The 15,675-nt window shown below is 34.4% G+C and overlaps 1 protein-coding gene across 1 annotated transcript in view; it reads left to right on the forward strand.

Annotated features, from left to right (window-relative positions):
* LOC100366918 (cation-independent mannose-6-phosphate receptor-like) overlaps window positions 1-15,675 on the forward strand; it is a 69,944-nt gene that overhangs the window by 38,306 nt on the left and 15,963 nt on the right. The window contains exons 28-35 of the mRNA XM_085504912.1: window positions 946-1,220; window positions 5,762-5,998; window positions 7,229-7,375; window positions 7,957-8,139; window positions 8,757-8,961; window positions 10,475-10,563; window positions 13,687-13,844; window positions 14,511-14,641. Of these exons, the coding sequence (XP_085361038.1) occupies window positions 946-1,220; window positions 5,762-5,998; window positions 7,229-7,375; window positions 7,957-8,139; window positions 8,757-8,961; window positions 10,475-10,563; window positions 13,687-13,844; window positions 14,511-14,641 (1,425 nt within the window). The remainder of the gene's footprint in view (window positions 1-945; window positions 1,221-5,761; window positions 5,999-7,228; window positions 7,376-7,956; window positions 8,140-8,756; window positions 8,962-10,474; window positions 10,564-13,686; window positions 13,845-14,510; window positions 14,642-15,675) is intronic.

Raw genomic sequence — 15,675 nt, forward strand, 5'->3', positions numbered from 1 at the left:
TCAGATTTGTTCATTTTGTAATGATATCTTTAATTCTCTAATTTTGGTGAATATTTTTGTCATTTTTGGTAAAAACTGATATTTTCGACTTCTTGTTAAAAACCGCAAGTGCAAATGCTTTGATATTACATATATAGGTACTACATGTGGACCTCTCTCAGATTTGTTCATTTTGTAATGATATCTTTAATTCTCTAATTTTGGTAAATATTTTTGTCATTTTTTGGTGAAAAGTGATATTTTCGACTTCTTGTTAAAAACTGCAAGTCCAATTGCTTTGATACTACATATATAGGTACTACATGTGGACCTCTCTCAGATTTGTTTGTTTTGTGATGATATCTTCAATTCTCTAATTAATTTATTTTGGTGAATATTTTTGTAATTTTTGGTAAAAAGTGATATTTTCGACTTCTTGTTAAAAACTGTAAGTCCGATTGCTTTGATACTATTCATATTGTTCATTTTCTAATGATGTCTTCAGTTCTTTAATTGAAATGTGCATTGCTAACCGCGGAGCTATCTCAGCCGATAGGCTGCTTGTTTTGTTTAGTGCTGAGTGGGAAGTTAACCGTAAATCTCCTTATTACTGGTGCACACTTTAAGCCTTTGGGCCAAGAATGCCTCAAACATGAAGTGAGGGTCCCTTTAGTTTTCCTGTTTACTGTTTACTTCAATTTTAATCATAATGGAGGGATGGATCAGTAAAAAATACCTCAATTTCTTTCTTGTACTGTAATTTACATTCAACTCAGTAAAAATAAATATCACACAAAACTACCAAAATGCCTTTTGAGTGAAAACTAATTCCAGCTAAAGTATTTCTCATTATGACAAATTAGTGCCATCTTTGTCATGTGACTTGATGTAAATGATGTACATTCGTAGTTCAACCATGAATAGGACTTATGGTAACTCCTAATTATTACTTCGTTCAACCAATAGGTTCTTGCCAGTCACAAGTTGGAATAAATAGTGGTCAAGCTATCAACGCAGGTATATACAACCGTAAATTATTCTACAATGATGGTATCATATCCCTAAACTATTCCAACGGTGATCCATGTCCCGACAACAAATACCATCGCAATAGCATCTTCAGCTTCATATGTAATCAAGATGGCGATATTGGGAATCTTGGCGTCCCTGTCTATCTAGATGATACCGACGAGTGTACGTACTATTTCTCATGGCATACACCATTGGTTTGTGAGAATTATGTAAGTAGAGTCAGTTATATAGTCTTTAATATAGAAGCAATGGAAAAACAAGTTGACAATTGGTCTGTGATTTAATTAGACACAATGTTTCAAAATATTAGGAACTATGCTACTATAACAAACTATACATCATCTGAAAGCTAAGATATAAGCAAATATGGTAGTGTATATGCCATACCAATGTACGAATCACCTGTTTGCCAATTTCTGTGCTTTTTTGACTACATGTATTCAGACTATTGAAAACACCATTTTTTAATTAGTATTACAATGTATTTCCAATTTCATACTGTGACGTCTCTAGCATTTTCCCAGAAATTCTGCAGCAGATATCAATGAAACTTGGCAGATTGATGAATAAGTCTCTGCCGAATATGCACATAATTTTTTTTCCAGATCTGAAAATTCTAAGTGGGTCTTTTTCATGATTTTCATCCAAAATTACCTCTTCCCAACACCACTGAGAGAACAACTGAGCATGTTCAGAATAGATAATTAGCTTATATTGTAATGCTAGGGTTTTTGACTCCCATGTGCGAAGCACAAAATGGGAGTCTTTGCAGTTAGTGTGTCTGTATGTGTGTATGTGTGTATGTGTGTATGTGTGTATGTGTGTGTGTATGTGTGTATGTGTGTCCGACTGTTCCACTGCTATCTCAAGAACCATACATCGGTTTTTGATGAAACTTGGTGCATAGATGCTCTGGGCCAATGCGCAGATTTGATTAGGTTTTGGTAAAAATCCATGCTCGTTAATTACCTAATTTGCATGATAATTAGCTAATTTTTAGCTGTTCTATGACTGTTCCACTGATATCTAAAGAACCACTCATTGGATTTTGATGAAACTTGGTACATAGATGCTCTGAACATATGCGCAGATTTGATTAATTTTTGGTAAAAATCCGTGCATATTAATTACCTAATTTGCATGATAATTAGCCATTTTTTAGTGGTTCCATGACTGTTCCACTGATATCTAAACAACCACTCATTGGATTTTGATGAAACTTGGTACATAGATGCTCTGAACTAATGCTAGGTTTTGATTAGTTTTTGGTAATAATCCGTGGATACTAATTACCTAATTTGCATAATGATTAGTCAATTTTCGGTTTTTCCACTGATATCTCAAGTACTAATCATCACATTTCAATGAAACTTGGTACATAGATGTCATACGACACTGCACAGACCTGATAGTTTTTATGGTAATATCAGTACATATTAATTACCTAATTTGCATAATTAATTAATTTTCAGCATTTGATATAAGTAGTTAGCATTACATTTCAATGAAACTTGGTACTTACATACTCAAGGACTATGCAGAGATTAATTGTTTTCGATAAATATTTGTGCATATTAATCACCTAATTTGCATAATTAGTTAATTTTCAGCTTTTCCACGAGTATCTCAAGTACTAATCATCGCATTTCAATGAAACTTGGTACATAGATCCTTTAGGACTATGCAGAGACCTGATTAGTTTTAGGGTAAATAATTGTGCATATTAATCACCTAATTTGCATAATTAACCAACTTTCACACTGATATCTCAGGTACTATACATCACATATCAATGAATGTACATGGATGCTGTAGGACAATAGACAGACCTGAATAATTGTGGGTTAAAATCTGTACATATTAATTACCTAATTTGCATAATTAACCAATTTTAATCTTTCACACTGATATCTAAAGTACCGTAAAAACTCCAAAATTTCGACTGGTTTTAAATAATTTGTGTTAGAAATGTGACGTGTTTTTAGAGTCAAAATTAAGGTGCATTTTCGGACGGTCGAATTTTTCAGAATAGAAATCAGCAAAAAAAAATGGGGATGATAGACAGTGTGCTTCATTAGTTTTTAAAAAATGCAATGTCCGTCAATTGACGTAAACTTCCTCATGTTTCACGGTAAAAGCAAAGGTCGTGGCCGAGTTGTAACTCAAAATCTAAACAAAGTCATCAATCAGTGAGTATTATGACAAGCAAAACAAAACATCAAGACGCGGAGAAGAGGTCAGCACAAAACTAATAGGTCAAAAGACAAAGCTGTCTCGCACTACCTAGGAAAACTTGCGAATGTTCGAAGTACAGGTACCCATTGGACAAAAGATACATGGAAGTTTAGCAAACGATCTCCCCGACCCAGTGCAATGTATCCGGTTAGAATCAAAGCTCACGTGTCCCTTATTTGAGCACCGTACCGGTGATTTGAGGGACCAAATTCTGCCGTAAATTCGCCCTTGGATTAAAAAATATAATGGGATTTAAGAAAATAAAATGGGACTTTTAAGGTGTATTTTGGCGTCATTTTTCGGACATTTCAATCAATCCTGCCGGCTAAAATAGAGTCTAAGTTTTACCGTAGTCATTGACGTCTGTCTATTCAAGAGTACACGTGTATGATTTTTATCGTGACTAGCGTGAGCGGGTAAGCTTCCTTTCGAGAATGAGCTGTTATCACTGTGAACAATGTTAAATTATTCTTCAGATGACCAGTTTATTTTTTAAAAACAACTAATTTTTTTATTTAAAAAAAATCATGCCGTTTTCGCATCATCCAGCTTTTTGATTGGTTAATTAGCGATTTGACCTATTTGACCTAAGAGAACATGGCGGATATCCTACAGCATCAAACGTTTATACGAGACCGGAATCATTCGCTTACGATGAAACTAAGTTGACTTTTATTTGTATTTCATAACCATTCAACAAATTTATTTTGTGTACATTATTATAATCACTACTGAGTACAGTAATAATCAACAATTCAGAAACGCAGCATGCCGAGATTTTTGTGTTCGTTTTTATTTGAAACTTCGTTTATTTAGAATATATTTTCGTTACCAATAAAATAAAAATCTCTCAGTCAATCAGAAACCCGGATTCATGCCTTTGAGGAAGGTCCCGTTTGAACGCTCACATCGGTTTTTTTTTCGTTTGGGGGAAAACTAAAACTGGTCGCAATTTTCGAATAAGAATGAGTCGGCAATTTTTAGTGGAGTCGAAAATTTGGAGGTAAATAAAACACCGAAACCCGGCAAATAAATAGGCGGTCAAATTTTTAGAGGGGTCGAAATTTTGGAGTTTTCGCGGTGCTAATTATTCCATTTCAATGAAACTTAGTACAAAGATGCTCTAGGACAATGTACAAACCTAATTAGTTTGGGGTAAAAATCTGTTCATATTAATTCCCTAATAAGCATAATAATTCATAATTTTTTGGTTCTAATCACATTTCAATTAAACTTGGAGACATAGATTTTCTGTTACATTGCGCAGACCTCATTAGTTTTACACTCAAATCTGGTCATATTAATTTTCTGATTTGCATAATTAGTTTTTAGCTAAGTAATTTCGAATTATATTTAATGTGTCTCCAATACTCTCAGCACATGGGAGTTCTTTCTAAGCTTTCTTTGATCAGTGATGTCATGACCTGTTCATGACCTTGATCTGAATCAGTGACAGAAGGGTCGTACCATTACCAAACTCTGTGGAAACTGTAGAGGGGTGTCAGGCTACATTTTGAAGGGAATTATAGTGGTGATACTGAAACAAACCCAGGTCCTGGTAATATACAAAGACCTGAATTAACAAAGATTGTCAAGTTGTTATTAAAGGTACACCAAGGTTTACTCAGATTTATGAATGCAGTTTCTTGAGCATGCAAACATGTAATGAGACATACATGTAGTTGGTTTGCATTTGTGTACTCTGAGATTTTGGATTCGGGTCAATGGAAGTTATCAGTACAATACTAGATTAAGGGAAATCACTCTATGATGAGTTGTACCCACATAGAGTACATATTAATTCAACTGTTTGCAGATGTTCCATGTATTATTTTAACATGAGTATTTTATAATTAAATGTTGGGGACTGTGACATTCATATCTAGCTCTTTAAATTTTGCAAATGAACAGAAATTGCACAGGACATTTGCAATGCTCTAGACTAGGTGATTACATCTTAGTTCTTTCTAACTACGACAAAACAACTATAAACAATAATCCCATAGCTAAAAACCCAAAGCAAATAAAAGAAAAACAAAATCTTCTACCCTACGTAAACATTCTATACATTTTACACAGTTCATTTGAAATAAACAGTAATGTATACCATAATTGGATTTATTGTAGTACATGCATCATACAACCTATCACACTTATGAATATTCATTTGTTTAGTAGTCTGATTTAAAGATGGCTGAATGACGGCCATTCTAATGTTAGCAATTCATCAAAATCAATTCCAGAACTGGATCTTGTTTGTACATGGACAGATTTTGTTCAAACTTGGTAGATACATTGGACATTATTGGGACTTTAATGCACCTCATTTTGTTTTTTCAGATTGGAATAAACTTATTAACTGGTAGCTATTTTGTTTCAATGAATGTTGTTCTGGAGTCACATCTCAGACTTTGACTGTTTATGTTCAAACTGTATATAATTCTTAAACTTGTTAACTCACGAGGAATATGTTTAATAAAATTTAATAAATCTATGATAATTTTCCTTTATACAGATTCAATGCAGTGTTGTCAAGTATGGAATCGAGGACTTATTCATTGATCTTACACCTCTGATAACCGAAAATGGAGGATACCTCGCAGTTTCGAGCTTGGGTGATGTCCCGGCCAGTGATCTCAAATCTAGTGACACATACTATATTAACTTATGTCGACCTTTGAACCCTATCGCTGGTGCAAAATGCCCTCCAGGTTCGTCTGCTTGCAGAGTGAGAGAAGGAGAAGCACCAATAGTGAGTGTTGTTTCATTGAATATCAATATGAAAGGTGTTTTCTGATTGGATTGATTTTATGAGTATGCAAATGTCTACTGTGGAAGCATAAAAATTAATAAGTTAAGGAGGATTCAACAGTTAATCTGTGTAAATTTTTCCCCCATTTTTTGTATATTTAATTTTAGTTACTTTTGATTAATTATTTATTGTTAGTTTTTCAAAGTTTTGGTGATTGTGACATGAAGGTTATGTGAAAAAAAAAATAACAAACTAGTTTGAAAAAAAAATAAAAAAATAAAAAAAAAATATGTATCAGATTTCTACTGATATAATATGAAGAAAAATTAAGTGTAAATTTCAAGCTATGTACAAGTTTTAGCAAATGATTAGTGTTTTTGACAGATGAAATCTGCTAACTAATTGTTTAATTGACTTTATAATCACCATTAGTAAAGTAGAAAAAAAATCTTGTTATCTTTGAACAGACCCTCAGAGGTGAAAGCAGTTATTTTAATCCTTTCATGGCAAAATTTAGTGCAATAGTTTGGAGTCAATGTAATGCTACTTAGTATATAGCACCTGGTTGGCTACCCGAACCCAAACATCTAATAGTTACACAAATCAGGAAGCAGCTTGTTCGCTGACCATTGATCGAGCGGAACTTATCATATGAGTGATTTTATCGCCGTCTGTTGTCCGTTTAAACTTTTAACTTATTCGACTTCTTCTTGAAAACTACCGGTACAATTGTTATTGCTTTGATACTTGGTGTATATGTACCTTTGGCAGACCTCTTTCAGATTTGTTCATTTCGTTATATCTTCAATACTGTCATTTTTGGTAAAAAGTGATATTTTCGACTTCTTGTTAAAAACCGCATGTCTGATTGCTTTGATGTTATACATGTAGGTACCTCAGAAAGACCTTTTTTGGATTTGTTCATTTTCTGATGATATCTTCTGATGAAATGGTCATTGCTAACAGTGGAGCTAATCTCAGCCGACACGCTGCTTGTTTGATGTATAAAATTCTGTCTTGTTTTGACTCAACTGACTGGTTGTACATTTTAATTGTTATACTAGTATTTTATAAAATTGCTTTGGTTAATTTTTGACAAGCTGGTGACAGGTCTTGAATAAATATGGTAAAAATTGTTTTGATTTATTTTGTGAAAGGGGACATTTACAGTGATGATAATTGAGTAAGGTGTTCATAGGTATAACATTATATGGTACATTATATTCACAGAGTCTTGGTAAGGCGGCCGAGGAGCCTTACATCACAGCGGAAGATGAAGTGGCAATCAAATATGTCCATGGAAGTAAATGCCCTCAGGACGAGAAGAAACAGTTGTCTATGCTAATCACATTTCACTGTAAACCAGGAATTTCTGAGGTTAGTCATGCTTTTTGACAAGTTTTGTCAATATTTTCCTTGATTGTTGTTGTGTACCAGTAATTCATCTGATCTACCGGTACTTATTGATGGATCATGTCTGTCACTTGTTCTTGTTGTCGTCTGTGTTAACTTTCTTTTTTATTTTCAACAACCTGTCAAGAAAGACATTCATTTGTTGATTTGTACAGCTTTAGGATTTACAGTAAAATTATAATAATTTTTACTTTTCCAACATCAAGAAATGATAACATTGATAATTGTGATGAAATATTACCTAATTTCAAAACCATATTTTTTTTGAATAATTAATGGAGCTGATTACTGCAATGAATTTGTTTTCGTATGACAACATTAGCAATGTTTGTTAATGGTATTCATGTTTTAAAGCTGCTCTCTGAATTTCACATGAAATATTTGGTGGTCTGAATTTGTAAGTTTTGGGGTAAATTACAATATATCAATTTTCTATGATTTTGAATGCATCTAAATGTTCATAATAATGTGATACGATATCCGCCATGTTATACCTTGAAAATTCAAGATGATTTATTGTATTTCTTCCACGTTCCTATCTGCAGACGGCTCCTTCGGTTTTTGGATATGCAAATTGTACGTACCTAGTGGAGTGGGACACCGATGTTGTCTGTCCGAAATCGAAACCAGCCCCGGCAACATCAGCATGTACATATTATGATTCTGCTTTAGATTACACCTTTGATTTAAGCCCATTGGTTGTCAGTGATCAAAGCAATGTCTACAAGGTAAGAATTGAATGTGTAGTGTAGTGTAGTGTAGTGTAGTGTAGTGTAGTGTAGTGTAGTGTAGTGTAGTGTAGTGTAGTGTAGTGTAGTGCACGGCGCGGCGTAGTGTGGCGTGACGTGATGCGTGGTGTGATGCAGTGCAGTGTGGTGTGATGCAGTGCAGTGTGATGTGATGCGGTGCAGTGTGGTGTGATGCAGAGCAGTGTGATGTGGTGCAGTGTAGTGCTGTGTGTGTTGTGTGGTGTGGTTCGGGCGGTGATGCAGTGCGGTAGTGTAGTGCAGTGCGGGCGGTGTAATGCGGTAGTGTAGTGTAGTCTAGTGTAGTGTAGTCTAGTGTAGTGTAGTCTAGTGTAGTGTAGTCTAGTGTAGTGTAGTCTAGTCTAGTCTAGTCTAGTCTAGTCTAGTCTAGTCTAGTCTAGTCTAGTCTAGTCTAGTCTAGTCTAGTCTAGTCTAGTCTAGTCTAGTCTAGTCTAGTCTAGTCTAGTCGTTTTGTTGGCAATATACATGTTTTAGGAGTAAAATTTTATTGTCTTTTGTCTGAACAAATTAGCTTGCAGGGTCTGCTATAATATCATTTCATTCTTGGTTAAATAGCTTTTATTAACTGTGTGATTTAGGTTCTTGATGATGATGGTGTGGAATATGATATAAACATATGTGCTCCTGTTCCTGGTGCCAAGGGAAGTTGTGAGAATGCCGGAGTCTGCAAACACCATGGAACTAACAATTATGGGGTATCACTGGGAAGTGCTAGCCATCAAGAATTCATGTACGACTCAGAGCTCAAGTTAATGTATTCTAAAGGAGATGGTTGTCCTGGTGGTAAGCATCAAATTCAAATTGAGTTCTGTCGTTACACGCTCGGTTCTAATGTTCTAATTACATCTGCGTTAGGGGGGTTGATTTTGCTGTGTAAACATTGATACTCACCAGGAAGCGAGGAAACCAGTGAACGAATTGTGTGAGCTAAAAATCAACACCCCATTTTCACATGGAAAATGATCGATGGCGATATAATTTGAAACTGTTCTGTTAATAGTAGCATGTATTTAGAAAAGCTATAAAATTGACATATGGCTGGCGGTTATATGTTATTTTCCTTATTGTTAACACATTCGCTTATGTAAATTACTAATGTATTTCTATGGTTAAAATAAGTAAATTAATTATATTAATGATACATTGTATTACAAATGCCATTTTTGGTTTATATAAACTTAAATTTTGTGCTTCTAAATAGAGCAAGTATGGTTTATTGTTAATTGTACTGGTTGTCTAATGTGTGTAAAAGTATAAAAAGGAATTCTTAATACTGTGGAATACTTTATTTTCGCTGGAATTAATTTTCGCTGCAAAGGCTTTTTGGGCGTTTTGTATGGAATTTAATTTCCCTGATTTTTGATGAGTTAATATGAAATATAGGAAAAAAAGTATATTCGCTGGATTTTATTTTCACGGAATCATCTATTCAGTGAAAATAGCGAAAATAAATTCCAAGCGAAAATAAAGTATTCTACTGTAGTATACTGACCTGAATTGGTTTCGGTTGTACATGTTTTCGTAATATTTGCATAAAACATGTTTATTAACAATTTAAACTGAGCCCATAAAATTAGGGAAGGGATAAATCGTCTTTATTGCGTTGATGCTGTAACATACTGCTATTGAGCTCAATTCTGGAAGCATAATATCCAAATTTCTACACTGTTAACCACCTTCATCGACAATCGTCACCTTCCACCAAATATTTTGCTTCTCTATTCACTCCTTTTTATCCAAAATATTAATGAAATTTCTACAAACCACCAATCCATTGAACTAAATGCAGTATATAAAATTTACTTAATTTGGTGAAAATTACAGAAACGGTCAAAATAAATGATAGCATTTTCTATGAAAGTGCATCTGTTAATCTTTTTAACACCAGTTTTCCCTTCATCACAAATTCACAAATTAGTCTTGTTTATAGTCTGCATTTTCCTTCAGTAGATGTGGACAAAATAGCCAAATTTTTTGAGCAAAAACTAAAAATTACTCACATTTTGTCTGTTGGCTCGAAAATTAGGTTTCATTTGGAAATATTGAAGAATATTAAAAAAAGGTGCAGACAAATTTGGGCGAGAAAGTCTGGTGGTGAAGGTTAAATATTTGATTTTAGCATTATTTCATATGCTCGCTAACCTTTCACACATATAGGTCACAAGCATCTGCTAAAATTTAATTTTTGCTGTATGTATTCAGGCACTGCTTTATACTTATTGTTTAGTCTGGGCTAAGTATTAATTATAGGACCACTGCATTTCTTCCGTAAACTATGTGTTTACTTCGTTTTAAGTGGTTAGTGAAGAAGACGTGCTGCAAACAACTACAATCATATTTGAATGCGATGAGACAATAGGACATGGGAAACCAGAGCTCTTCTTGGTAAGTCCAGTCGTTCATTGCTTGAATTCTCCCATTAAACATTCCGTACATTTGTATCTCACAGTGTGACATCATCCCTACATTTATATTTTAGATTTTATATATAATAAAGCTCTAACAAGAGTTTCTATGGAAATGGTTACAAAAAGTTCCATTTTTGACTTTTACTCCTAAAAATATAATTTCTACTGAGTAGAATAACCCCAAAGTTGATGTTTTGTGTCACCTTTTTAGCTCTGCTGTCGACTTTGTCGATCGGAGGTAATCATATGAGTGATTGTCCGTTGTTGTCCGTGTCAACTTTTTACATTTTCAACTTCTTCTTGAAAACTACAATTCTTATTGCTTTGATACTTGGTTTATATGTACATTGGGCAGTCCTCTTTTAGATTTGTTCATTTCATGACATTGCCAGAAATGAGTGGACAAGATGGCCGACTTCCGCCCTGGCCAGTGTTCCCCAGTCAAATAAACATCACAGGATGTGCCATAGAGAATGCATTGCATAAACATCTATTAAAACAAAATTTAATTTTGAGTTTATATTTTTCATTTTTTCACTTGTGTGCTTCGTAATAGACAGGTGACGTTCCAAGCTTTCGATATGTTATAGATGTTTCCATCAAAATTCCACCATTAAATGCCCAACTTGCCGTAAAACTTGATGATATATCCTACACTGGCCCAGTGTATTACCAATGGACGATATGTAATTGTGTGCCAAACTCTATTTTTAAAAATAGGTAAATGCAGTAACGCAGGTGACTGTTCAAGTTTGTTCGCTTCGTTCTGGATACTCTCTGGTTCAATGAACACGGCGACGCAGCCAACGCAGTTGTAGACGCAGTATTCGCTGCCCAAATTAGAGCTAAAATTCATGCATTTTTTACACAGATGTACGATCCAGTTGTTATCAAATATAACTGTTTTAATCCAATTAACAACAGGAAGTAACCTGAATCAAGATTTAGTTTATGTCCGTTATTCCATGTTAAAAATTATCCCACTTTTCGAACGCGAAGCACTATCGCCATACTGCTTTTGATGCTGAAGGTCAGACCACAAGATCAATATATTGTATCGGCCGTTTTTCCTCTTTGTAAAAAAGAGGTTTCATCACACTGTCTGTCCGCGAGTTGTGTATTATTCTACGACAGTCTAGACTTTTGTTTTGTAATGCGTCAGACAAACGTAATTTGCATACCAATCGCCGTTGACTGCCACAATGATATTTACAAGATTAGTCTGTCCACATATTTTTGTATTAAGGATGCGGTAGAGTTATCATGCTCTAAAAAGTAAAAACTGTTTTCATGAGGAAAAGTGTTTTGAAGCGTAGCAAATTATATATTTTCTTGAAGCCCTTGTTCCTGGCTTTTTGAAAAAAATGATCTGTGACATGTACCACGAATTAGTCACGTGATTACTAAGTAAACATAGAGGTGTTATTTTGAATAAAAATTAGTTTTGTATGAAAACCGTAGGGGTTCTGTAAAAAAAGAAAGCTGAAAAATCAAGACAGCATCAGCCCCGTTAATGCCTCGAGAGTGTTAGAACATAGATTGCATATTTGTTTACAATGACACCAATTTACATTTTTCCTGTTATTTAACCCATAGACAAGGAATTTAAAAGCCTTTTATTTTTTATTGCGAGAAGTTCTCAAAAAATGCTTCAAGGGTTTTATTCTGCGCCAATACGTTATCAATGTGTGTGAATTTCATGAAAGTAGGTCAATTTCTGACGACGCACAACTCACTTGAATGACCTCCATGGCGTCAGATTTCTTCTGCCTGGAAACGCCAAAAAACAAAACATTTGTCACGTTGCGCTGCGCTAATTTTGGACATTTAAAGCATCAGATGGACTGATTTTTACAACAAAACACATAACATGGAGTCACTTAGTAGCCATGCAGTAATAAAATCCAAAACTATAAAGTTTTGGGTCCGTATTCGTCCTCCAAAAAGAAGCGAAGTTGTTACAGTACACGGCGGCCCTGCATAACTTGTCTGCCCGACTTTTTGGAAGATGGAAATTGATCATGTTTGCTGACGAAATTTTACCCTCTTGGTTTGAATACTCAAAGTGTGAACCCCATTGTACTGTCGGCAATGCAGTTCTGTTATAGGTAAAGTTTCGCTTCCTCTGAACTGCGTTTTGAGTTTTTCCTAGGGGCCTCTTTTTTGTGATTGATCAATAATCAGGAGCCGGAGTTGATATGACCGCGTCGTCTTCAGTGTGCACTGTTTCTGTAGTGAAGGGATTATGCAAATTACGCAATAAGTCAATGTTATTGTTTGCGTCCAGACTTTTATCTCAAAAACAAATTGTACAGTATCCCGTTATACAAGTAGTTTTTCTTATTTTTTTTTAAAAAAAAAGGGTATTCTAGATGTGTTTCAGTTTTAATTTTGATAAAATTATGAGCCCAATAACTTTACAAAAGTAATAACAAAAAAAGCAAAATTCACGAAAATAACTCTACCGCATCCTTAAGTATATAACGGGTGGCTGTCTTCAATGCCATCTTAAGAGTGTACCTCAGGGTATCTCGTTCTCTGGTAACCACAACCATTTATTACATGGCTTCATATGATCAGCTGACAAATACAAGTGGACACAGAACAAAGGAAACAATAGATTACCTCACTTACTATTGTTTCCAACCCCAAGCTGTGAACTACTTAACATAACAATATACTCTCAATTAGGCTAAACAATAGACCTTAAAAGTCTATGACATCATCTGTTGTCTTGAATAATTTTGCATGTAATTATAGTCACTGCAATGGGATAGACAGGAAATCTCTACTTGACCAGATTCTATTGTCTATTTCTGGCAATGTGATATCTTTAATTTTGGTGAATATTTTTGTAATTTTTGGTAAAAAGTGATATTTTCCACTTCTTGTTAAAAACCAAGTCTGATTGCTTTGATACTATACATATAGGGACCTCAGATAGACCTCTGTTAGATTTGTTCATTTCTAATGATCTCAGCCGACAGGCTGCTTGTTTTTGGTTGTTATGTGAACATTTGTTTTTGGTGGGATGCATGGTAACTATGGTAACTAAGACAATCAGATCAATCTATATATTTTACATTTATATTATTTACAGTTGGGAGGAATTTGTGAGTATGTATTTAAATGGAAGACAAGTTTAGCGTGCCCACCATCTAGTGAACCGTGCGTTACAGCGTACAATGGTAAAATATATGATTTACAGGTGTTATCCAGAGCTACTGGGCACTGGGAGGTCAAAGACAAAGATAATGTGTAAGTTTTGTATGTTGCTATAGTTACTATTGATAAACGATTTGACTGATACATCTGCTGTAAATTATGATTGCTACGGAGATAGTCACATGGTGGGTATCGGTTCAGCGTCATCTTTGGTCAAAACAATTTCAGCACCACTGTTTATTTGTGAAAACAAATTTACATAAAAAAAAAAATGTGTCCAATGCTCCCCAAAACAAACATAGAAAAATTATAGATATGGCTTTTGATATGATAATTTTTATCATTATATCATTACCATGACAACGTATCCCAGTGGTTTAACACAAGTTGTAGGTTTTTGTCCACGTAAACAAAATAGTCTCTATTTGATGTCAATGTTTTGTAAACAAATGTTGATTTCAGCAATGTAGATTTCATTAAAATGTTTAATATTTAAAAATTATTTTATGAGTACAGCCAAATAAATTTATGGAGAATAATAAATATATTGCAAGCCTGCAATATAAGGACAATATAAAATGACAGGATGAATTTATTTGTCAATTTTAAAACTTTTCAGGTACTATAGTAGTTGAACTACTAATATGTATGTTAAAATTGGATGTCCCTTTTTTCACTCCATAAATATTTGTATCTACAACTTTTAAAAAAATTTTTTTTTATTCGTGGATGCCTAATTATCTTTTTTTTTTGCATCAGGTATTTTATCAATCTTTGCCAGCCAGTATCGGAGGCCAAATGTCCAGAAGGATCTGCCATTTGTGTTAGGAAATCAGATGGTAGTTATGAGTCATTAGGATTGGCAAAGACACAGCATATGAAAGTAGAAGGTATGATATTGCCATGTTAGTTATTTTATATAATAACATATATTTGTGAGGGCAATAATATTATTTCAGGGTTTTTTCTGCAAAACAACTGCAATTCAGCGGCGCCACTAAGTGAGGGAGATAGGGTTCTCCCTACCAGGGTGTGGAGTTTTTGATAATTCTAAGTTAAAATGGAGCATTCTATGGCTTTCTTGCGGCCACATGTGATCCCTGAATTTTATGGTTGCCAGAGAATCTGCTCCCCTGGGTAATGCTCCCTGTTTCCTTATTTAAAAAAATCCCTCTGATTTGTTGCCTGCCCAAGGGATGGTCGTTATGACCATAATGTTGAAGATTTCAGAGCCAAAGTCGAGGGCATCATCAATAATATGGTAATAACCAACAACCCAAAGGGCAAACAACAAATCATGATATTGCCTGAATGTTCATGTTCATGTTCACACCCACCATACATCTCTCCGACTCACTCTCCCACACAAATTAACAACACTTATGTTTAAAGTACCGGTATGCATTATTTTATTTCATGTATTATATGTTACACATTGCACAATAGCATGTGGTTATGTACATATATTGTTTGCTGAAAAAAAATTGCGAAATACACAATAAGTGTTACTTTCATCTGCTTTTAACAGGAAAAAGTATTGATTTATCGAGTATAAAAATATCTTATAAACGAAAGATATTTCAACAAGTGCAGATAAGACTGTCAAAACTATTGATGTGACTGTGATATATTTTTCTCCTGAGCGTACCCCACCTACTATCTGCATTCGCATGTCGCTCAGCTTAGAATTTGTGTATATAGTGTCTATTGGGAAATCTCATAGTGCAGTGCAAGTGGAAGATCGAGAGATGAAATCCTAAGCTGAAAACTATAATTTTATTTACTTTTTTTTTTCAATTCATGTCATGTGACTGAGTTTCAATTAATCACGTCACAGTATGCATAACAACAGTGAGATTTGATAAATTTTCCTGTTATGTGCAGATTGTCACATTGTCCTGTTAATTTGTCACATTGTCCTGTT

The sequence above is a fragment of the Saccoglossus kowalevskii genome, chromosome 11 (genome assembly GCF_978046115.1).
Source record: "Saccoglossus kowalevskii chromosome 11, keSacKowa6.1, whole genome shotgun sequence".
In the NCBI taxonomy this organism is placed as follows: domain Eukaryota; kingdom Metazoa; phylum Hemichordata; class Enteropneusta; family Harrimaniidae; genus Saccoglossus; species Saccoglossus kowalevskii.